Here is a 23993-nt window from a genome sequence, read left to right as displayed (position 1 = left end):
ACAAGACGAGAATAGAAGCTTTCGAAATGTGGTGCTACAGAAGAATGCTGAAGATTAGATGGGTAGATCACATAACTAATGATGAGGTATTGAATAGAATTGGGGAGGAGTTTGTGGCACAACGTGACAAGTAGAAGGGACCGGTTGGTAGGACATGTTCTTAGGCATCAAGGGATCACAAATTTAGCATTGGACAGCAGTGTGGAGGGTAAAAATCATAGAGGGAGACCAAGAGATGAATACACTAAGCAGATTCAGAAGGATGTAGGTTGCAGTAAGTACTGGGAGATGAAGAAGCTTGCACAGGATAGAGTAGCATGGAGAGCTGCATCAAAGCAGCCTCAGGATTGAAGACCACAACAACAACAAAGTAAATTTGAACAATAGTTGAAGACTATGAGCAATAACAACGGCCTACTAGCGTTAAAGTGTTTATTTTTTTATGCTAGAGAGTGTTAGTATAAATGTGTGCATGACCCACATTCCCCCTTTCCTCTTTCCCATCCTCTTTTTTGTTCCTCACCCCCACCGCCTTCCACACATACAGACTCTCTCTCTCTCTCTCTCTCTCTCTCTCTCTCTCTCTTTCTCTCTTTCTCTCTCTCTCTGGTCTTGATTAATTAACAGTAACAAAAAAGGTACTGACAGGATTACTGTGCTGTCCCACAAGCTCATGAATTTGAATCATTTGAATTTTTTCTTAGATTCTCTCTGATGTGTACCTGTTTCCTCATTTTTCAGAGACAGTTCATTCACAAAAATGCTGTGTTCCTCTTTGATACACTGTTGAAATTAGTAGAACAGCGTTATGCAGAAAAGATTGGTCATCCTTGTGCAAGGCTAATTTCTCTACGTGATGAGTATTCGTGGCTGAAGGGTGAAGGACACTCTCGTATGTCATCATCAAGCAGTAAGGCAGCCAAAAAATACACATCCCCAGAATTTGTATGAAAGAAGTTTTTGTGTTTATCAGTCTTTGAGAAGTTATAAACAGATTTTGGTACCCTGAAAAATAGAGCAGTATGTACACTTGTATGTACCAGAGCAAGTGGCATGTTTGTTTACATTCATAGAAATAACAGGCTACAGCTCAGTGATAATGTAGAAAGAAAGCAAAACGTGAAGAAATCAAAACATCTCAGTGAATGTATGAATTATTATTATTATTATTATTATTATTATTATTATTGTCATTATTATTATTTGTAAATATTTGGCAAACTGTTGCTGTTGCTGCTGAAATGAACTGTTATTTACTGTAGTAAATAAAGATAACTAAGTGCAGTTTTCTTTACAGTGTACATAAATGTGTAATTTTGAAGATTTATATCATAATTTTCATAACATTTTGGATAGAAAAAAATGTGTATTTTATTTATTTATCAGAATAAAGCACTAAGGTACATACTGTCAGAAAGTTATGAAATATAAAAGGTCATTAAGTGCCTTCTTAGTGTGATCTACTTCAAATGTATTCATCTGCTGATTTATATTTCATAATTGCTCTTATAAAACAATAGTACTGGATTATACAATTCATTACACAATAAAACAATATTGGGAAGAACTCAACAGTGTTGCTTTTATCTACTCAGAATAGTAAAAAAACCTTTAACACTTATTTTAATTCTCACACTTTTATTTAGATGCCAAGTCTGTAAAATCATTCATGCAAGGTCTGTCTGAAGATCTACTTCAACAAAGTGCTTTTTCTGAACATCTATGGCATATGTTAAATTGGTCAACTGCTTTAACATAATAGCAAAAAATATCTTTCCTTCTGTTACAGAAGATGTGTTGCAGTCAGTAAGAAGACTGATTTGAGGCAGCTCTCCATGCTACCCTATCCTTTGCTTTCATCTCTGAACACATACGGTAACCTTGAACCTTCTTACTGTACACACCTCTTTGTCTCTCTCTGCATAAATTACAATGTCATTGGGAAACCTCAAAGTTTTCTCTTGGTGAATTTTAAATCCATCTCCTATTTTTTCATTGGCTTCCTTTATTGCTTGCTCAGTGTACAGATTGAATATCATAAAGTATAGGCTACAACTCTGTCTCTCTCTTCCTTTCATGCTCTGTGACTCATGAATGCCATCTGGTTTCTGCTACAAGTAATGTATAACCTTTTGTTCTTTATGTTTTACCTCTACTATCTTCAGAATTTAAGAAAGTGGATTCCAGTCAATACCGTCCAAAGATGTCTCTAAGTCTACAAAAGCTATAAATGCAGATTTACTTATCTTCTAAGATAAGTCATAGGATCAGTATTGCCTTGAGTATTCCAACATTTCTCTGGAACCTACACTGATATTCCCCAAGGTTGGCTACAAGTTTTTCCATTCTTCTCTAAATAATTCATATCAGTATTTACAACCATGACTTATTAAACTGATACTTCGGTAATAGACATAGTGGGAATTTCTGAAGTTCAGTGGTAGGAGGAATAGGACTTCTGGTCAGGTGAATACAGGGTTAAAAATAAAAAATCAAATAGGGGTAATGCAGGAGTAACTTTACTAATAAGTAAGAAAATAGGAATGTGGGTAAGCTCCCGTGAACAGCTTAGTGTATGCATTAGTGTTGCCGAGATAGACACAAAGCCAACACCCACCTCAGATGTAAAAGCTTATATGCCGACTAGCTCCGCAGATGAAGAGAATCAAGAAATGTATCATAAAAGAAAAGAAATTATTCAGGTAGTTAAGGCAGATGAAAATTTAGTTGTGGTGGGGGACTGGAATTTTATAATAGGAAAAGGAAGAGAAGGAAAAATAGTAGGTGAATGTGGACCAGAGGAAAGGAATAAAAGAGGAAGACACTTGGTAGAATTTTGCACAGAGCATAATTTAATCATTGCCAACACTTAGTTTAAGAATCTTGAGAGAAGGTTGTATACATGGAAGAGATGTGGAGACACTGGAAGTTTTCAGATTGATTATGTAATGGTAAGGCAGAGATTTAGGAACCAGATTTCAAATTGTAAGACATTTCCTGGGGAAGATGTGGACTCTGACTGCAATTTATTGGTTATGAACTGTAGATTAAAACTAAAGAAATTGCAAAACTGTCGGTAATGAAGGAGATGGGACCTGGATACGTTGAAAGAACCGGAAGGTGCTGAGAATTTCAGAGGGAGCATAGGGCAACGATTGACTAGAACAGGGGAAAGAAATACAGGAGAACACAAATGTATAGCTTTGAGAGATAAAATAATGAGGGTAGCAGAGGATCAAATAGGTAAAAAGGCAAGGCCTAATAGAAATCCTTTGATAACAGAAGAAATATTGAATTTAATTGATGAGAGGAGAAAATATAAAAATGCAGCAAATGAAGTATCCAAAAGGAAATGCAAATGTCTAAAAAATGAGATTGAGAGGAAATGCAAAATGATTAAGCAGAAATGGCTAGAGGAAAAATGTAAGGATTTAGAAGCATATATCACTAGGTGAAGGACAGATACTGTCTACAGGAAAATTAAAGAGGCCTTTGGAGAAAGAAGAAGCAGACATATGAATGTCAAGAACCCCTAAGCGAATAAGGGAAGGCTGAAAGGTGGAAGGAGTATATAGAGGTGGTGTACAAGGGAGATGAATGTGAAGGCAATATTATAACAGTGGAAGAGGATGTAGAGGAAGATGAGATGGGAGATACCGTACTGCGAGAAGAATTTGACAGAGCAGTAAACAACCTAATTCGAAACAAGGCTCTGGGAGTATATGACATTCTGCCAGAACTACTGATAGCATTGGGAGAGCCAGACATGACAAAACTCTTTCATCTGCTGTGCAAGATGTGTGTGATAGATGAAAAATTGTCAAACTTAGAAGGGAAGCAGCGATTGAGAAGGGAACGAGCCAGGGTTGTAACCTATAGCTGATTTATGCAATCTGTACACTGAGCAAGCAGTAAAGGAGACAAAAGAAAAATTTGGAGTAAGTATTAAAGTTCAGGGAGAAAACATAAAAACTTGGAGGTTTACTGATGACATTGTAATCCTATCAGAGGCAGCAAAGGCCTTGGGAGAGCAGTTAAACAGAATGAACAGTGTCTTGGAAGGAGGATACAAGGTGAACAGCAACATAATCAAAACAAGGGTAATGGAAATACTCAAATTAAATCAGGTGATGCTGACAGAATTAGATTACGAAACAGGACACTTAAAGTTGTCAATGAGTTTTGATATTTTGGCACCAAAACAACTAATGATGACCGAAGTAGAGAAGATATAAATCGTAGACTGGCAATGACAAGAAAAGTGTTTTGGAAAAGAAATTTGTTAACATCGAATATAGATGTGAGCATTAGAAGTCTTTTCTGAAGGTATTTGTCTGTATTGAAGTGAAACATGGATGATAAACATTTTGTATAAGAAGAGAATAGATGCTTTCGGAATGTGGTGCTACAGAAGAATACTGAAGATTCATGGGTAGATCATGTAAATAATGAGGAGGTACTGATTAGAAATGGGGAGAAAAAGAATTTGTGGCATAATGTGAATAGTAGAAAGGGTCAGTTGATAGGACACCAAGGGAACACCAGTTTAGTGTTGGAAGAAAATGTTGGGGTAAAAATTCTGGAGGGAGAGAAAGAGATGAATACAGTAAGCAGATTCAGAAGGGTGTAAGTTGCAGTAGTTATTCAGAGATGAAGAAGCTTGCACAGGATAGAGTAGTATGGAGAGTTGCATCAGACCAGTCTTTGGGCTGAAGATCGCAACTCCTACTTCGGTAATATTTTCACCTGATGGTACCTGTTTTCTTTGGAATTGGAATTATGACACTCTTCTTGAAGTCTGAGGATGTTTCTCCTGTCTTGTAGATCTTGCACAGCAGGTAGAATAGTTTTGTTATGGTTGGCTCTCCTAAGGATATCAGCCATTCTGGGAAATTTGGTCTAAACCAGGAGCATTTGTTTTGGCTTAAGTCTTCCTGTGATTTTTCAGATTCTTCACACAGTATCATACCTCCCATCTCATCTTCATTGACTTCCTCTTCGCTCTCTATAATATTGCCTTCAGTTTCATTTCCCTTGTATAGTCCCTCTGTATATTCCTTCCAACTTTCAGCCTTCCCTTCTTTGCTTAGTACTGGCTTTCCATGTGAGATTTTGGTATTCTTACTGCTACTTCTCTTTTCTCCAAAGACCTCTTTAATTTTCCTGTAGGTGGAATCTATCTTTCCCTTGGTTATACATGCCTCTCTAGACGTAACATTTCTCCTCTAGCCATTCTGTCTTAGCTATTTTGGTCAAGGTGTCAACCTCACTTTTTAGAGATTTAAATTGTCTTTCAACTGCTTCATTTTCTGATTGTTATATTTTCTCCTTTCTTCAGTAAAATTCAGTATCTCCTGTGATTTTCTAAGGATTTTTACTAGGCCTTGTCTTTTTGCCCATTTCCTCCTCTCTTGCCTTCACTATTTCATCTCTCATAGCTACCCATTTGCTTTCTGTTTTATTCCTTTCCCCTGTCTCAGTCAACTGTTCCTTAATGCTCCCTTTGACACTCTCAACAACCTTTGATTTTTTCAAACTATCCAGATCCCATCTACTTAATTTGCTAACTTTTTGCAAGTTCTTTAGTTTTAATCTACAGTTCATAAGTAAATTATGGTCAGAGTTCACATATGTCTTACAGTTTAAAATCTTATTTCGAAATGTCCTTCCGTCAAGCGTGACAGTTCTTCCTTTTACGGTTAGAGCTACTTTGAGCTGTAAAGAATAAAAACAAGAAGAAATTTCTCACTATTAGTTAATATAATTCTTGGTAGAAGGAGATTTGACAAAAAAATCTGATAGTGAAAAACTATTGAAGGACCAATTCTGTTTGCTCCTCATCATTAAGGGCTTGAAAGTTATCAGGTTTACACAAATTACTAACAAAGTGAGTAGCATCTTTGGTTCACAAGTTGTGTGCATTCAGAGCTCTCATAAAGATAAAAGTTTAATTGCATAATAACAATTAATTAAGGCAATATTACATCATAAATAAGTAAATTAATACCTAGTGTAAGCTATCAATTGGAGGTTTCACATTTATTCGGGTACTTTTTGGGAAAATAAAACATTTCATAGGCACGAATTTTGTATTAGGTTTTGCTTAAGTTATTGTATACCGGTACTGTAAGCTACATGATTATGTTGATAAAGTACAATTTGTGTATGCTTATACACTATTCATTTCATTCTCTAGTAAGTAGCTGAAGTGAAAACTTCAGAAATAAGTGAAAAGTTCATATAGTGTAGGCTCTGTTCTTTGTTTACTTTTGTTTTATCACATAAAGAGTACAGAGTTAATCATTTCTATTTCTCCGGAAGTTTTAAATTAGTATCCAAACTTTAGGCCTAAGCTGTCTAAGAAATTTAATGTATTAATTAAGTAGTGTTGGAAGTTATTCTTGTTTAATTTAGACTAAAGCTAAAGTTTGTTTGCCATGAATGAGAGGTGTATGACTTGCTGTAGGACTGTTAGTTATGGGGTATGATGTGAGGGTTGTTGCAGTTTTTTTATGTGGGTGACTGTATCAGTATGGGAATTGGGGAAATAAACAAGTGGGTTCACTTTTCAAAGAATATACAAAAGAAAACACCATGGTAATAGTGGTGGGGTGGGCAACAGCATAGACAGGGATTCTAATTATTCAGTTGAGGGTGACCTGGTAAAGATAGCTACAGCAATGAGACATACTGGTGTTGGAATTGTAATTGTTCTGAGATGCCCTGACTGTCCTCATTAAAACTTTTCTGGTAGGAGAGTTAATTTAGAAGTGGAACTGCTGCTTGGATCAGGTATGGAGTTTCATATCAGTGTGGTTCCTGTTGATTCTGTCAGTAGGTGGAACTGTACTAGTCAAGGCCTTCACCTCAACAGGAAAGAGAAGGCAAAAACTGTCTGGGCTAATAGCAAATACCTTAACCTCTTTGTGACCTTGGTCCACATATGTGGACCTTCATACGTTATGTTTTTTCTGCATGAATAGGCATATTTTTTTCTTTTATAGACCAAACATTTGTGATTGTGGGCCTTCTAGTGCATAATTTTAAAACCAGGGCGCAGCACATTTCAAGGAACAATTCATGTGTTAGTTTATAGCTGGTCATATGCAGGAAATGGTTATTTCTCCAAATCAAAAAGGTGTGTGAATAATTATTGTGTCTAAACTGAAAGTCTGTCTTTTTTTCGTATCGTTAACTAACTATACTAGATGTTGAGAAATACTTCAAATTTATTTAACTTTTGTTTGTTACTATGAAATAACCTATTTCCTGAAGATCCTTGTAAGTGGATCTCTATCCATAAGACATATTTCCTAATTATAAATTGGTCTTAGATAATGGAATAACCATTATTTTTACATGCTACAGTAATACATAAAATGTTAATTAATCAACAATTAGAAGGTGTCCTTAATGATAGCAGTGTTGAATAATTTGGTTGGGAAGATGAATTCTCATTTTTGACTGAAGATTGCCCTGCTGAGCTTGATGAAACTGAGTGGCACACAGTAAGAAGTCATGCCAGTAGGTAGGGGGTCGTCCTTGTGCAAGTGGATTCCTCTGACAATGAGGATGTAGAAAACATGAATAAAAAGCAAAGAAGTGCTGTGCTGGAATCAGTTTCAGAAGTTAGGTTTTAAAATGCTGGCCACCTACCAAAATTTGTGGAGGCAAGGAGTGCCTCAAAATGCAGGAAACTTTGCTTCAATTCCGAGGTAAGAGGCATATGCATCAAATATGAAATGCATTTTAGTATTGCAAAAAATAAATATTCTGAAGCTTGTCATGAAATGTACCTCAGAGATTTATCTACTGGTGGTAGAAAATTATAGCTTGCACAAAAATTATTGTATGTTTATTATTATCTTGCATTTGTGAAATTGTTTTAAAGCACCAACAAAAATCTGTATTGAAAATCATATAACTACAACATTTTAACATTAAGAATCCAATTTTCTGTTTACATTAGCTAATACAATTTACTGTTTAAAGGAAATATGTAAACTGCTGAATAAAATGTTCTAATTGAAGAAAGGGGGAAGAAAACACAAATCAAAGACTCATAAGTTTTCATAATCTGAGGTCCACATACGTGGACCTCCATTTATGCCTTAGTGAATCATCAAAAAATAGGGGGACACTATCACAAGCGGTAAAGTACTTGTGATTACAAGTCACAGAACAGCAATTTTTGTACTGTAGGGAGGGCAGAAACAAAAGACGTTCAGAGACAAGATGAAAATGACATTCACTTTTTTGATAAAACAAGCAACCAGAAAGCAAATTTTAATGTAAACGTTTCATGTAAAGAGCCCGTGATTGAAACTGGAGATATTAAAAAATTGACCAAAAAAATACTTTCATCCAGTTGTAATTTAGCTAGTACACAAAATCAGTTATCCTTACTGTATCAGAATATCCAAGGACTAAGGGCTGAGTGTAATGACTTGCTTATTTGTGTTGAAGAATTAGAGTTCAGCAAGACAGTTGATGTGATCTGCCTCTCTGAACATCTTACGGTCCATGGTATAGATATGTTGAATGTTACAGGATTCAAGTTAGCTTCTTACTTCTGTAGAGAAACTTTGGAGAAAGGAGGAGTTGCCACATTTGTCAGAAGCTGTTTTGATTTCAAGAATACTGGTATTAACAAATTTTGCTCAGAGCAGCACTTAGAAGATAGTCCAATAGAAGTATTATTTCATAATAAGTCCTTTATAATAGTAAGTATATGTAAGGTTATAATAGAAGGAAACATTCCACGAAGGAAAAATATACCTAAAAACAAAGATGATGTGACTTACCAAATGAAAGTGCTGGCAGGTCGACAGACACACAAACGAACACAAACATACACACAAAATTCAAGCTTTCGCAACAAACTGTTGCCTCATCAGGAAAGAGGGAAGGAGAGGGAAAGACGAAAGGATGTGGGTTTTAAGGGAGAGGGTAAGGAGTCATTCCAGTCCCGGGAGCGGAAAGACTTACCTTAGGGGGAAAAAAGGACGGGTATACACTCGCACACACACACATATCCATCCACACATATACACATATATACACATATACACATATATGTGTGGATGGATATGTGTGTGTGTGCGAGTGTATACCCGTCCTTTTTTCCCCCTAAGGTAAGTCTTTCCGCTCCCGGGACTGGAATGACTCCTTACCCTCTCCCTTAAAACCCACATCCTTTCGTCTTTCCCTCTCCTTCCCTCTTTCCTGATGAGGCAACAGTTTGTTGCGAAAGCTTGAATTTTGTGTGTATGTTTGTGTTCGTTTGTGTGTCTGTCGACCTGCCAGCACTTTCATTTGGTAAGTCACATCATCTTTGTTTTTAGGTATAAGTATATGTAAGTATATAAAGAGCCCCTTCAGGAAACCTTAACCTCTTTATAAAATATCTGTAAGCTCTGTCGTCGTATCTTACATTAAAAAACAGGGACATAGTGGTTGCTGGCGATTTTAATATAGATTTATTGAAAAGCTCTGCCAGTGAACAATTATTGCAATCAGTAACACTGTCATTCAATTTAATTCCTACTGTGAACTTTACAACTGCAGTAGCCACCAGAAAGATCGCAGGAGGCGCACATTGGCACGGCGCGTCACGGACGGTAGTGCCGCAAGTAGAGTCCCGTCCAGCAGCGGGCACGCGAGAATTCGGACGCGACCTCTGCCGGCATAACAGCAACAACAACAACAAACATCAACAACTCCGGCAGCACGGGCCGTGCCCAGTCAGTTAACATCGGGCATGCCTACGACACAGTCCCGGTCTACGCTAAGTGAAGTGCGACGTAAACGTGAACAGTGTTGCTACAACAACTATGATACGTAAATGCTTTGAGACTTCTGTTGATAATATCTTTGTAGATAAATCTAGGAAAAAAGGTCATATCAGGAAAAAGGTAGTAAATAGGCTGTCTGATCATGACATGCAGCGTCTTGCATCAAATGTTGAAACTGGTCAGGATGAAACTTTTTTTTTAAATTGGAGTACAGGAAGGTAATAAAGCAGCAAAAAATTGAGAATTTTAGAAGATTGCTCAAAGACATGAACTGGATGGGTGTTTACAATACTTCTGACTTAACTAGAAAATACAAAGCATTCATTAATAAAGTTACTTCCTCTTTTGGAAATTGTTTTCCCCCTAAAGGTAACTCAAATCAAACAGAAGTCTAAAAAAACCATGGATTACACAAGAAAAAAAGATATCACATGGGACAAAAAGGAGACTGTATACTATCTAGGAACAGCTCCGATGTTAGCATTGTAATGCGTTACAAAGAATACTGAAAAATATTGAAGCAAGTAAATGAGAAATCTAAGCTAGTTTATTATGAGAAAATGATAATTACATCAGGCAACAAAATGAAACCTATATGGGACATAGCGAAGACAGTGACATATGGAGCCAACAAGGAAGAGGAACAAATAGCTTTAAAAATAAATGAAACATTGGTAACAAGTGCATGTACCGGTAGTGTTGCAAACCTCTTAAACTAGTACTGTGTTAAGTTGGGATTATCAGGTTTGGTAAATGGTGCAATGGAGTATCTGAGACCACTCTTTACAAGTAACTTCAGTAAAATGTAATTGACACTCACATCTCCCAGAGAAGTAGCATCCATCATAAAATCCTTAAAATCTATGTACTCTACTGGTTATGATAACATATCAGCAAAGTTAATCAAAGAGTGCTGATGTGAGTTGAGTTGTTCCTTAAGTTACATGTGTGATCAATTTTTTATCAATGAAACATTTCCAAACTGGCAAAATTATGCTGAACGTAAGCCTCTCTTCAAGAAGGGGGATAAAGAGATACCATCAAACTATTGACAGACTTCACTTTTGCTGGCTTCTTCAAAAATATTTTAAAAAGTTGTGTTCAAGCATCTCCTTACACATCTGACTGCAAATGATATATTGTCCAAGCCACAATTTGGGTTCCTTAAGGGTTCCGACATAGAGAAAGCTATTTACACATACAGTGAGAATGTACTTAATTCATTAGATAACAGATTAGAGGCTACTGGCATTTTCTGTGGGCTGCCAAAAGCCTTTGACTGTGTGAATCACAGCATTCTCTTAAGTAAATTAAAATATTATGGTGCCACTGGCAGTGCTGTGAAGTGGTTCGAGCGTTACCTAGTTAACAAGAAACAAAGGGTGTCATTGTGAAATACCTATGCAGTAAGCAGTTAGCCTTCATCTGATTGGGAATTAATTACATATGGTGTTCCACAAGGTTTGTTTTGTTTGCAGATGATACAAACTTTGCAATAGGTAGCAAGTCAAGTATAGATTTATAAATTGCTGCTAATCAAATTTTCACTGACATTAATAAATGGTTTAAAGGTAATTCATTGTCATTAAACTTTGAAAAGGCCCTCTATATACAGTTCAGAACCTGTAAGAGATTTCCTTCCAACATATGAAGACATGCAGACTGAAGTGGTTGACAGTGTAAAATTTCTCGGTTTGCAACTCGATATAAATTCAGTGTAAAGGGCATACCACAGAAATGCTGAATTGCCTAAACAAGTCTGTATTTGCAGTGAGAATGATGTCTGATGTTGTTGTTTTGTTGTTGTGGTCTTCAGTCCTGAGACTGGTTTGATGCAGCTCTCCATGCTACTGTATCCTGTGCACGCTTCTTCATCTCCCAGTACCTACTGCAACCTACATCCTTCTGAATCTGCTTAGTGTATTCATTTCTTGGTCTCCCTCTACGATTTTTACCCTCCACACTGCCCTCCAGTACTAAATTGGTGATCCCTTGATGCCTTAGAACATGTCCTACCAACCGATCTCTTCTTCTACTCAAGTTCTGCCACAAACTTTTATTCTTCCTAATTCTATTCAATACTTCCTCATTAGTCATGTGATCTACCTATCTAATCTTCAGCATTCTTCTGTAGCACCACATTTCGAAAGCTTCTATTCTCTTCTTGTCTAAACTATTTATCATCCACATTTCACTTCCATACATGGCTACACTCCATACAAATACTTTCAGAATTGACTTCCTGACACTTAAATCAATACTCGATGTTAACAAATTTCTCTTCTTCAGAAACGCTTTCCTTCCCATTGCCAGTCTACATTTTATATCCTCTCTACTTCGACCATCATCGGTTATTTTGCTCCCCAAATAGCAAAACTCCTTTACTACTTTAAGTGTCTCATTTCCTAATCCAATTCCCTCAGCATCACCTGACTTAATTTGACTACATTCCATTATCCTTGTTTTGCTTTTGTTGATGTTCATCTTATACCCTCCTTTCAAGACACTGTCCATTCTGTTCAACTGCTCTTGCAAGTTCTTTGCTGTCTCCGACAGAATTACAATGTCATTGGCGAACCTCAAAGTTTTTATTTCTTCTCCATAGATTTTAATGCCTACTCCGAGCTTTTCTTTTGTTTCCTTCACTGCTTGCTCAATATAAAGATTGAATAACATCGAGGAGAGGCTACAACCCTGTCTCACTCCCTTCCCAACCACTGCTTCCCTTTCATGCCCCTCGACTCTTATAACTGCCATCTGTTTTCTGTACAAATTGTAAATAGCCTTTCGCTCCCTGTATTATGCCCCGCCACCTTCAGAATTTGAAAGAGAGTATTCCAGTCAACATGTCAAAAGCTTTCTCTAAGTCTGCAAATGCTAGGAACGTAGGTTTGCCTTTCCTTAATCTTTCTTCTAAGATAAGTCATGTTCCAACATTTCTACGGGATCCAAACTGATCTTCCACGAGGTTGGCCTCTACCAGTTTTTCCATTCATCTGTAAAGAATTCACATTATTATTTTGCAGCCATGGCTTATTAAACTGATAGTTCGGAAATTTTCACATCTGTCAACACCTGCTTTCTTTGGAATTGGAATTATTATACTCTTCTTGAAGTCGGTGGGAATTTCGTCTGTCTCATACATCTTGGTCACCAGATGGTAGAGTTTTGTAAGGACTGGCGCTCACTCTGAGTGGAAAAGTCTGTCATGCAGGATAAGTCGGTTGTCCTGCAACCAGTATCTGCAATTCTGGAAGTTTACGTAGTTGAAACCAGACCTCATCTGACATGAAATAAAGCAATGGGTCCAAGTAACTGTTAACAGTTGTCTTGCACCACACTTGCACAACAGGATTTTAATTTCATATCTTTTAGTACATGATAAAAAGATGTACAAAGCACACCAATCTGTTGTGATAACCTCCTTACCAACTTGCAGGGACTTCTCCTATTGTCTATGCGAATTCTGCCTGTAATTCCAAGGGTGCTTGTTGTTGGTTGTATATGCCTCTGCACATTCTGAATGGATCTTACAGCCCACCATTTCTTGTACAAATCTTGAATAGCACTGGTTGTTGGGAGTTTCATACCAGGATACTTTGCTTGAAACGTTTCTTTACATTCCTTGATGGAGCCTGTCTTAATGTAACACTTCACAATACCAATTCACTGTTCGAAGGCAAGCTGCCCCATTTCTGTAACACTCAATACGAGCTTCTTACTACAACTGACACATGGACACACAGCAGCACTCAACTTTCTGATAAAACACAGTGTTGCCAGCTTTCAAGACAATGTTGTCACTTGACAAGCAACTCGATTAAAGATGATTAACCTGTGCATGGTTTTGTGTTGGACACCCTGTATCTGTTGGTGTACTGGGAACTGAATTTAGTAGACAGGGCTACCATCTCTGGCAATAACAGTGGCTGTGACTTAGCTGGGCATCGAGTTGAATTAAGCATGGATGACAGAGACAGGTCTGTCAACTTTGTGCCAGATTTCATAAATAATAGTGGCTGACAAGAGGTGGTACACCAGCCTCTTTGCAAACAGTGATCAGATGTTTTCAGAGGATCTGTGATCTGGAGGACATGCTATCCAGGCTACCAATTAAACACCCTCTGTGTTATGGTAGGTAAGGACAGTGTGTGCTTTATGTTATTGAAAGATGGCATTGGCCTTAACTGCTCAGAAATATAACACCTGTTGTCCAAATTATTGGCTTCACAAACCAGAGGTGATCATGTTGTGTACTCATTGGTGCCCCACTCCATCACACCAGGTGCTGGGCCCATATAGCGATGATGAATGCAACTGTTATGCTCCTTGAAGCCTCCACACATGGACGTGTCCACCATTGTGCTGTATACAGAATGGGGACTCTTCAGAAAAGATAACAAGGTGCAAGTCCTGTTTCAAGTGTTGTTGTTGGGTACACCATTGTTGTTATGCCTCTCTCTCTTGCCTTGTTAAGGAATGCAGCAAGAATGGTTATTGTGCTGACAGTGTGGTACTCAAGGTACAGTACTTGGATGTATGGTCATGCACAGCCGAGCAAAGAATATGTCTGTCCTCTAGGGTGCTGCTGACATAGGGCCACTAATATCCTGCACAACATTACACATGGCCATCCTGAACACACTGATTCCATATTTTCATGACAGTCAAGAGATTCTGGCCAATGCCAATGCCAATATAATGTAAGTTAACTGGGCAGATTTTTTTACCTGTCTGTCCAAGCAAGCAAGTGGCAACAGGAGAACAAACACACAAAAGGCATTAAAGTTTGCAAGTTTAGGGAGCCAGTGGCTCCTTCTTCTGGCAGAATGATTGAAGGGGAAGCAAGAGGGGTGAAGGAAAGGAACTTGTTAGGTTTAGGAAATGGGGCAGAGTTTGGAAAAGTTGCCCAGGACCCCAGGTCAGAAAATGGAAGATGTAGAAAACTAAAAGGGAGTAAAGAAAGAAATACACTACTGGCCATTAAAATTGCTACACCAAGAAGAAATGCAGATGATAAATGGGTATTCATTGGACAAATGTTCTAGAACTGACATGTGATTACATTTTCACACAATTTGGGTGCATAGATCCTGAGAAATCAGTAGCCAGAACAACCACCTCTGGCCGTAATAACAGCCTTGATACGCCTGGGCATTGAGTCAAACAGAGCTTAGATGGCGTGTACAGGTACAGATGCCCATGCAGCTTCAACACGATACCACAGTTCATCAAGAGTAGTGACTGGCGTATTGTGACGAGCCAGTTGCTCGGAATCCTTTGACCAGACGTTTTCAATTGGTGAGAGATCTGGAGAATGTGCTGGCCAGGGCAGCAGTCGAACATTTTCTGTATCCAGAAAGGCCCGTACAAGACCTGCAACATGCGGTCGTACATTATCCTGCTGAAATGTAGGGTTTTGCAGGGATCGAATGAAGGGTAGAGCCACAGGTCGTAACACATCTGAAATATAATGTCCACTGTTCAAAGTGCCGTCAGTGCGAACAATAGGTGACCATTGGCAACCCACAACATCACGCTGGGTGATACACCCGCATGGTGATGACAAATACATGCTTCTTACGTGTGTTTACCGCGATGTCGCCGAACACGGATGCGACCATTATGATGCTGTAAACAGAACCTGGATTCATCCGAAAAAATGACATTTTGCCATTCGTGAACCCAGGTTCATCGTTGAGTACACCATTGCAGGCGCTCCTGTCTGTGATGCAGTGTCAAGGGTAACCGCAGCCATGGTCTCCAAGCTGATACTCCATGTGGCTGCAAACATCATAGAACTGTTTGTGCAGATGGTGGTTGTCTTGCAAACATTCCCATCTGTTCACTCAGGGATCGAGACGTGGCTGCACGATCCGTTACAGTCACGTGGATAAGATGCCTGTCATTTTGACTGCTAGTGATACGAGGCAATTGGGATCCAGCATGGCGTTCCGTATTACCCTCCTGAACCCACCAATTCCATATTCTGCTAATAGTCATTGGATCTCGACCAACGCGAGCAGCAAAGTTGTGATACAATAAACCGCAATCGCGATAGGCTACAATCCGACCATCATCAAAGTCGGAAATGTGATGGTATGCATTTGTCCTCCTTACAGGAGGCATGACAACAACGTTTCACCGGGCAACACTGGTCATTGTGTATGAGAAATCGGTGGAAACTTTCCTCATGTCAGCACGTTGAAGGTGTCGCCACTGGCGCCAACCTTGTGTGAATGCTCTGAAAAGCTAATCATTTGCACATTACAGCATCTTCTTCCTGTCAGTTAAATTTCACGTCTGTAGCCCGTCATCTTCGTGGCGTAGCAATTTTAATGGCCAGTATTGTAGTTACCATGAAGAAATGCTGAGGCTGAAGAAATTAAAATAGATTAAGGCCAGGTGGGCAATGAGAACCAAGGACGTGGTGTAGTGTGCCAGTTCCCACCTGTGGAGTTCTGAGAAATTCATATCTGGGAGAAGAATCCAAATGGTAAATGTGCTGAAACAGGCACCATGGTCATTATTTTCATGTTGTAGAATGTGCTGTGCAACAGAATATTGTGTGTTGCCAATATACGCCCTGTGCCTAGGCCCATTTATTCTAATTGATAACTTGGTGGTAGTCATGCTGATGTGAAATGCTGAACAGTGGTAAATAACAACTGGTAAATGACATGTTTTGTTTCACAGGTGGCTCTCACTTTGACAGTATATGTTTTGCCAGTTACAGGGCTGGTGTAGGTTATGACAGGAGGTTGCATAGGGCTAGTCTTACAGTGGGAACCATCACAGAGGTAGGAGCCATAGGGTTGGGAGATGGATGCAGAAGGAGCATAGGTGTATTGGGTATTGCGGAGATTGGGGGGGGGGGGGGGGGGGTAGGCACTGAAAAGTTATTCTAAGTGTGGTGGGCAAAATGTCAGACAGAATGGACCTTATTTCAGGGCATGATTTTAGGAAGTCACAGTCTTGTCAAAGTATCTGATTAAAACATCTAAGACCAGGATAATACTGTGTGATAAATGGTGTAGTCCCAAGTTGTTTGTCAGAGGATCAGCATTACCAGGACTGGATGTGATGGCCTAGAAAATCTGCTTTTTAACTAGGCTGCTGGAGTAATAATGTCTAGTGAAGGCTGAGGTGATAATTGTGGTGAAGAAAGAGTCTGCATCTGATGCTGATGGACATTTCCCCTTCTTGGTTGAAGCATAACACAATCTTCTCACTAACAATCAACATTCAGTGTGATTTCTGAAAGAGAAAAGCAGTAGATAATCTTTTCTTGTACAGGGTGCTCTTAAATTCCCCGTACCAACTCCTGGGACTTGTAAAGGGGACTGAGTAGATAAATCTTGAATTAGAACCCATGTCAAGAAATGTACTGTCTCCATGGTACAACCATTTGAAAACATGTTGGAAACAGTACCGCTTTTACAAGTAGTTTATTAGGCGTGACCCAATGCATCACTTGTTTTACAGTTCCACTCATTAATAACAAAAGAAACGAAAGGGAAATATGACCCATTTTCACAGACACTGCTGTTTACAGGTAAACTTAAACAATTGTTGCCCTTTTTTAAAGGAGGGTTAGCATTCTGATTCACTACAAGTAAAATCTGATGTGGCGACCACCAAGTTTGGTGCACCAGATCTTCTTCTGTCTCTACATGAGACTCACAAACCAAACTCTTCACAGACATGTGCTTGAGGCTCGAACCGGGTCAGAAAGGTAGGCTAGGAGGCTCAAATGACATCAGCCAATCTGAGGTAAGCACCCCTCCAGTATGACTACCTAGCAAACATGTTGTCAGATGGCTGTAGCATGGAAACTGTATGTTTCCGGACATGGTTCCAATTCAAAATATTGTCTACTGTGGCCCCTGTACAAGTCCTGAAAGTTTGTAAGGAGAATTTTAGAATCCCATGTATGCAGAACATAGACTGCATTACTCCCATTTGCTTTGTACGGTTGCACTGAAGTACTAATTATTTGCATATCCATGCATCTAACATGCTTCATGCCAATTTAATGTTTGTTGCATTGCATCCTCTTTCCTGGAGGTACGCAACTGAACATTTGAGGCAGACAATACTGTCCTTGTACATTGAGACATAATCACTTATTCTGCTTAACTGAAGTTGCATGATCTTGCAAGTTTGTTTCAGATTTAAATTGTTATGGCTGAGTAAAGCATAATTTAAACTAAAATTTAATTTAATTTGTGATCTCATACTAAGAACATGAAAGGATTCTGTAGATCAGAACTGCATACGTCCTTTTTTTTTCCTAACTCGAATGTCTTTTTCTTGGATCTTTACTGTGTTGTGTTTACAATTTCTCTGGACAACTACCACAATTATGTGTACAAAAAAATCTTGAAAAAAGAACAAATGTGGACACACACACACACACACACACACACACACACACACACACACAGAGAGAGAGAGAGAGAGAGAGAGAGAGAGAGAGAGAGAGAGAGAGAGAGAAGAAATATGTAAGGTAAATGTTCACCAATTTGTTTTCATGTAAAGTGCTTAGAATGAATGATTATACAGAAAAGGCAAATGCCCACTAGAGCACAAAATCTACAGGGACTATGTTGTCATTTACATCAAGTGTATCATCTTCTCCCAATCACATCTTACGTGATTGATCAGCTAAAGAAGCACTTGACACAAAGCAAAGAGAACCCAGAGCTTGAGATTCAATTCTGCCTCTTGATGTTCGATTTACTGAAGAAAATGAACGTATAATTTGTAAATATGTCTCCAACAGAGGTATTCTCCAGTTGCATCTGTTTATCTTCCACAGACAGAACCACAGTCTAATTCTTATAAAATCTTTTCGCAAACTCTTTACTCTACTGACATCAAATTAACTTGTTTCCAACACTTTCCACTCAATCTGTGTAGAGGTTTAATTACTGTAGGTGTTGTGGGACTTGGTCATGCAAAATCTTTACCTTTTGGCCATCCCTTAAAATTATTTTCACCAGTCACTAGTCTGTAGAGCACGCAAATTCCTAACCAAAGTGAGATCCTTGAGAGGCCTGGGATATTTGATGTATAGATTTCTTTATGTGTGCGTGCAGTTGCACTGCAGAGTGGCCATTTAATTGTTATTTGGAATTTTATAACTCATGTTTATACACTATCTGAACACTTACACTCTTCAGTGTGGACAAAGGAATAAATAATTTCGTTACTTTAGTGAAAGATGACAATCGAGAACTTTAATTATCATATGTAATTGTGATAAGAGACTGTTCACATTAATAAACCATCATTCAGGAGGATGGCAGTTCAAACCCACTTCCAGCTACCCAGACTTAGTCTCTCCATGATTTCCCTAAATCACTCCAGACAAATGCCAGGATGGTTCCTGTGCCATGTGTGGCTCGCGTTAATGCCGTTAGTTCTTTGGTATTTTGTCACATCAAGTGGCATCTTGTTTCTTACTTACTGGCGTAACAAAGTTGCTGCCTTGCCTCCTTGAGTGGCAGCAGCAGCGCTTATTGATACTAGTGCTGTCGTACTATCTTTGGTGTGACCGCTAGTATTTCCGGGTGGTGGTGGTGGTGGTGGTGGTGATGGTGTGTGTGTGTGTGTGTGTGTGTGTGTGTGTGTGTGTGTGTGTGTGTGTGTGATGCTAAAGTTGAGTGATCAGTTAATCTGTTATGAAACCTCAACTATTGTGACAGCTCTTCATTCATTTGCGGGTTGTTGCTCCCTGGGCCGTTTGGGCTAGCAGCAACATATGATGTGTTGGAGTTGACGAAATCTTGTAGCAGTCTTCCTATATTGTGATTAATTATTATATTGACTGTAACTTGCCAGTGAAGTGCACCAGTGGTATTTTCTGCCCTGTGGCCATTAATGCCCCAGTTACCTGCCCTGGTCGTTAACATAGTTTTCTAGCAGTGTTCCTTTCCTCGTAGTGTTGATGCTGTCTGTCATGGTGTGTAGTTTGACAGCCTTTTAAGTTGTTTGGTTCATATTTTGCTTAGAGTGGTTATTGTTCCCTTGGCTGTTTTTAGACGCCAATTTCTGAAGACCTAGTGCTGTTCGTAATCTCATCCTCGGCCGATATTTTCCATTGTTGTGCCATTAGTCGGACAGAAGGGAATTGGTTAAATTGTTGGTCGCTCCTTGGGCCGTCCCTAGTTTGGGTTGCCATCTGATTATTTAACTTCAGCTCTTGGCTGCCTGTCTCACCTCACCTTACATTTGAGCTACCTTCTCAGGCCGACCCTTGGAACACTTCTGAGCACCACTTGTTCTCCTTCTTTTAGATTGTGATTTTCATTTTAGTTTGAAGTATTGTGCAAGGCCTTTGGCTGTGTATTAATTCAGTTCTTTTTAAATTTTACATAAAGGCCTACAACTGTGTTAAATTGAAAATTTGAAGATTGATTTTATTTAGAAAAAATTTTTTTTCCTTAAAATTTGTTCTATCTGAAATTGTTTGTAATCCAGGCCCTAAGCCGTTAGTTGTTCTATGTGTTATGTGTGGCCTTCAGCCGAGGATTTACAAGAACCCCTTTTGATAAGGCCTTCAGCCATGTGTATTCTTTAAAGGAATTTTTTTTATAAGAAGGAAGGCGTTTATTTTAAATTGTTTGTCTGACTTGTTCAGGCCTTCAGCCGTTGTTTCAAATTTGTTTGTGGCCTTCAGCCATGCAATAAGTTAATATTTCTTGAATTAGGCTCTTGGCCATTCTGTTGTAAGTTTAAAAAAAAATTTCTTGGTTAGAAAAAAAAAGTTTATTAATGTGTTTTAATTATAGTTGTCCTTCAGATGTGTAGTGTAGGCCTTCAGCCACTAATTGTTTTCAGTTTCATGTTTTTAAATTTTGCCTTCTATTTTTAATTGCTTTGATTTCTAAGCCAGGCCTTCAGCTGTTCTTCTTTTTGGTGTGGTTTTGGGCCTTCAGCCCAGAAAGCATGTCAAGTTTTCTGTAACTACGCCTTCAGCCTTATTGTCTAATTGTGATATTTTAAAGCATTGTGTAGATAAGTGGTTCTTAGAAAAATAAAGTTGTGTGTTTGATTGTGCAACTTATAGTAACTGTTTACAGCCCCATCCACAATTCCACAATTGTAACCTTATCCTGTGCGCTCTCTGAGTACCTACCAACCAGGTTTCAGTTCCTTTCAAAGGGCACAGCCGATTTATTTCCTCATCCTTAACAAAACAATCTGAGCTTGTGCTCTGTCTCTAATGACCTTGTTGTCGAAGGGATATTAAACCCCAATCTTTCTTACTTTTTCAGAATTATGGCTCACTGATTGTAATTGATTTGAGGCATTTTCTTTTGTTTTAACTATTATATTTATAGTAATATGCATGAGAGTAAGTTCCAAAGAGAAGTAAAGGAAACATCACTCACTAGCAAATATTTATTTCAGTATTTACTTTAATTCACTGGCTGCTTCTAAATATTATCACCACTATTATTAAGGCAGATTTGTGTACCTACATTTGTATGTTCATGTCATAGTGGAAATATTTTGCTGCTAAAAAATGCTTCAGTATTTGAAATAGAAAAACATCATTTGGTGTGAATTTGTGGTTGTAGGTTGGATGGTCAGTGATGTTCCATCCAAAACAAAGTGAATGATTCCAATTGACGTATGCTATTGGAATTGTGCATTGCTGTGCAAAAGCATAATGCGTCCACTCAGCATTACATTTTCATGTGTATCATGTTTCACAGATTTTGCAATGTCTCATGGTATTCATCAACATTTATGGTCTTCCCGCAATCAGGAGAATACAGAACACAATACCTTTTTTTTTCCTTTTTTTTTTTAAATTTCAGACTTTTCTGCCAATGCATATACTTCCGCCCATCCGAAAAATGTCTTCTTCACTGTTCCAAGAAATCATCAACCATTGCTGTATGCAATCATCAACCATTGGCTTGGTTTTCTCTAAGTGTGTGCCACAACATTATAGCTGCTATTTTCTCTTAACACTGCAAAATAATGTTTGCCTTCATAACATTGATACTGCGCAACATTATTGCCCTAGTTGAACCTTATGAGCTAGTTGTGAAGGATATGCTTGGAAACCCAAAGGCTGTGGGATTAAATCCCAGTTGAATCACAGAGTATTTGAGCCTGCCTTTAAGCTATATTTCATCTCTCTATACCATGAACATCCGCCAGGAAAAACATGTGGTTAGCATTCTGCATTGAACTGTAGGTCAACTTTCTCTGGTAGAACTACAGGGGTAGGTTGGGATCTCACAAATTGCCAAACAGATGTCCGCTCAAAGGACTTGCACCATACCAAAGAGACATATGGAATTATTATTATTATTATTATTATTATTATTATTATTGCCTCATACCCCAACTCTACTACATACGCATGTAATGTCTGGTCCAACTACTGATCTCATCTGTGGACACGATCAGAACTTACTTTATGAGTGACTATTACTTGACTTACCTTTGATTCTCTTCTTAAACTGGTGGCAAACTTCCTTCTGTAGCCATTAAAATTGCTTCCTTTCTTTGCCCAAAGATAGTATCATCCTTGAGATCATTGAGATAATTGTGATAATTGTTTCTTGATCTAGTTGCAATAAGGGAAATTGGTGATTTTATGACACAGAATTCAAACTTGCTGCCATGCAGTTCTTATTACATCCTAAACCTGACATCTTGTACACTGTCAGGTACTGTAGACAACTTCTTACTGTCAGGCTCACTTGTCTAAAAGTTTCAAATCAACAAAAGTGGTTCAACTTCCTTTATGGAGAAGGCTCTTCCATTTATCTTCAACAAGGGGAAGTTGACAAATTTTTAAATGAAATATATGACATTTAAAGTGAGAAAACACACAACAGGAATTCTTCTTGACATCTATTATTTTTATAAAAATTGCTGTAGCATTGAATTAGAGGAAAATGCAATGATTCATTCAAATCGCATTTCAGGCAGAGTGCAAAGAGTTGTAACTACTTCATGAAATGGTGAAAACAAATGGATAAAGAAGTCAGGTAGTCAGACAAGGCATTCACCAAAGTTTCACAAATGGTTACTTAGGGTTTATCATAGTGTTCCACACAACAGAGTGGCTGTAAAGAAAAGAGATGTCACTATATGAATGTTCATTTGGCATTAAATATTTCACTAAAAGCCATGCAAATAACAAGTTTAGCAAAATCATTTAGTCCTACACTGATCATATTATATTCATAGTACTTCACATCTTGGAAAATGGTTGAGTGCATAAGTTGTTACAAAATGTTTAGTCAATAGGTAGGTTACACTGTTCTCACTTATACAAGATGGGTTTCAGTGAACTGGCAGAAAATTCAATTTACTTTGATGTGTCACAATTTGCTGGCACTGTTTTGTTATAGCTATAACAACCAATGTATGAATATAAATGTACGTTGCTATGGCTGCACATCAATACCTTTCATTTACATTCATGGTAATTAATGGGGTGTTACAATTTATTCCTTCATCTGACAAACTTTTTTGGAAACAGAACATCAAAAAAGTATTTTTATGGTATTGTTGTGCTTTGTCAAGCAACAATGCAGAATTTAGTTAATGTCTTTGGAAATATATATTCAGACTGACGCTATAAATGAAAATTTGTACCAAGGCCAGGATTCAAACCAGGGTCTCCTGCTCACTAGACAGATGTGCTAACCACACCACCATCCTGGCATAGTGGCTTTGCACATCTGCATGGACTACCTTAGCATGCATCCCTCCTCAATCCAAATTCTCACTCACACTTCAGCCCACTTTGTATCCTCCCTAAACACAAACAGCATTGCAGATGCTCTCCAGCTGTGTCGAAATTGCACCTCAGCATTCTGGCCTTGGTACAAATTTTCATTTGTCCCTTCAGTCTGCACGTGTTTGAGATTTTAAAAGGTCTTTGGAATTGTATAGTTCCATTTGATTTTTGGAAATAACTTAACAGGGACAGTTTAAGCTTATCAGCTTCTTAAAGATGTATGTAGTGATGCTCCTGTTGATTTGTTGTTTCTGGCTTGCTGTTTTGACAGAGACCTGGATTTCTTGTTAGTGCACTGTGTGTTATTTGGTGAAGTAATCTATAGATGCAAACATTGCCCCCCCCCCCCCCCACCCTCCCCCCCCCCGTCTCTCTCTCTCTCTCTCTCTCTCTCTCTCTCTCTCTCTCTCTCTCTCTCTCTC

The 23993-nt window shown here is 38.4% G+C and overlaps 1 protein-coding gene across 1 annotated transcript in view; it reads left to right on the top strand.

The window, feature by feature from the left end:
• The window catches only part of LOC126175914 (exocyst complex component 8), a 91286-nt gene extending 89727 nt beyond the window's left edge, over nt 1-1559 (top strand). Inside the window, exon 13 of the mRNA XM_049922986.1 lies at nt 742-1559. Coding sequence (XP_049778943.1) covers nt 742-951 — 210 coding nt within the window. The 3' untranslated portion in view covers nt 952-1559. The remainder of the gene's footprint in view (nt 1-741) is intronic.
• The last annotated feature ends 22434 nt before the right edge of the window (nt 1560-23993 follow it).

This window comes from Schistocerca cancellata, chromosome 1 (genome assembly GCF_023864275.1).
Source record: "Schistocerca cancellata isolate TAMUIC-IGC-003103 chromosome 1, iqSchCanc2.1, whole genome shotgun sequence".
In the NCBI taxonomy this organism is placed as follows: domain Eukaryota; kingdom Metazoa; phylum Arthropoda; class Insecta; order Orthoptera; family Acrididae; genus Schistocerca; species Schistocerca cancellata.
The sequence above is the reverse complement of the archived record's forward strand: the minus strand, read 5'-3'. Positions and strand labels throughout refer to the sequence as shown.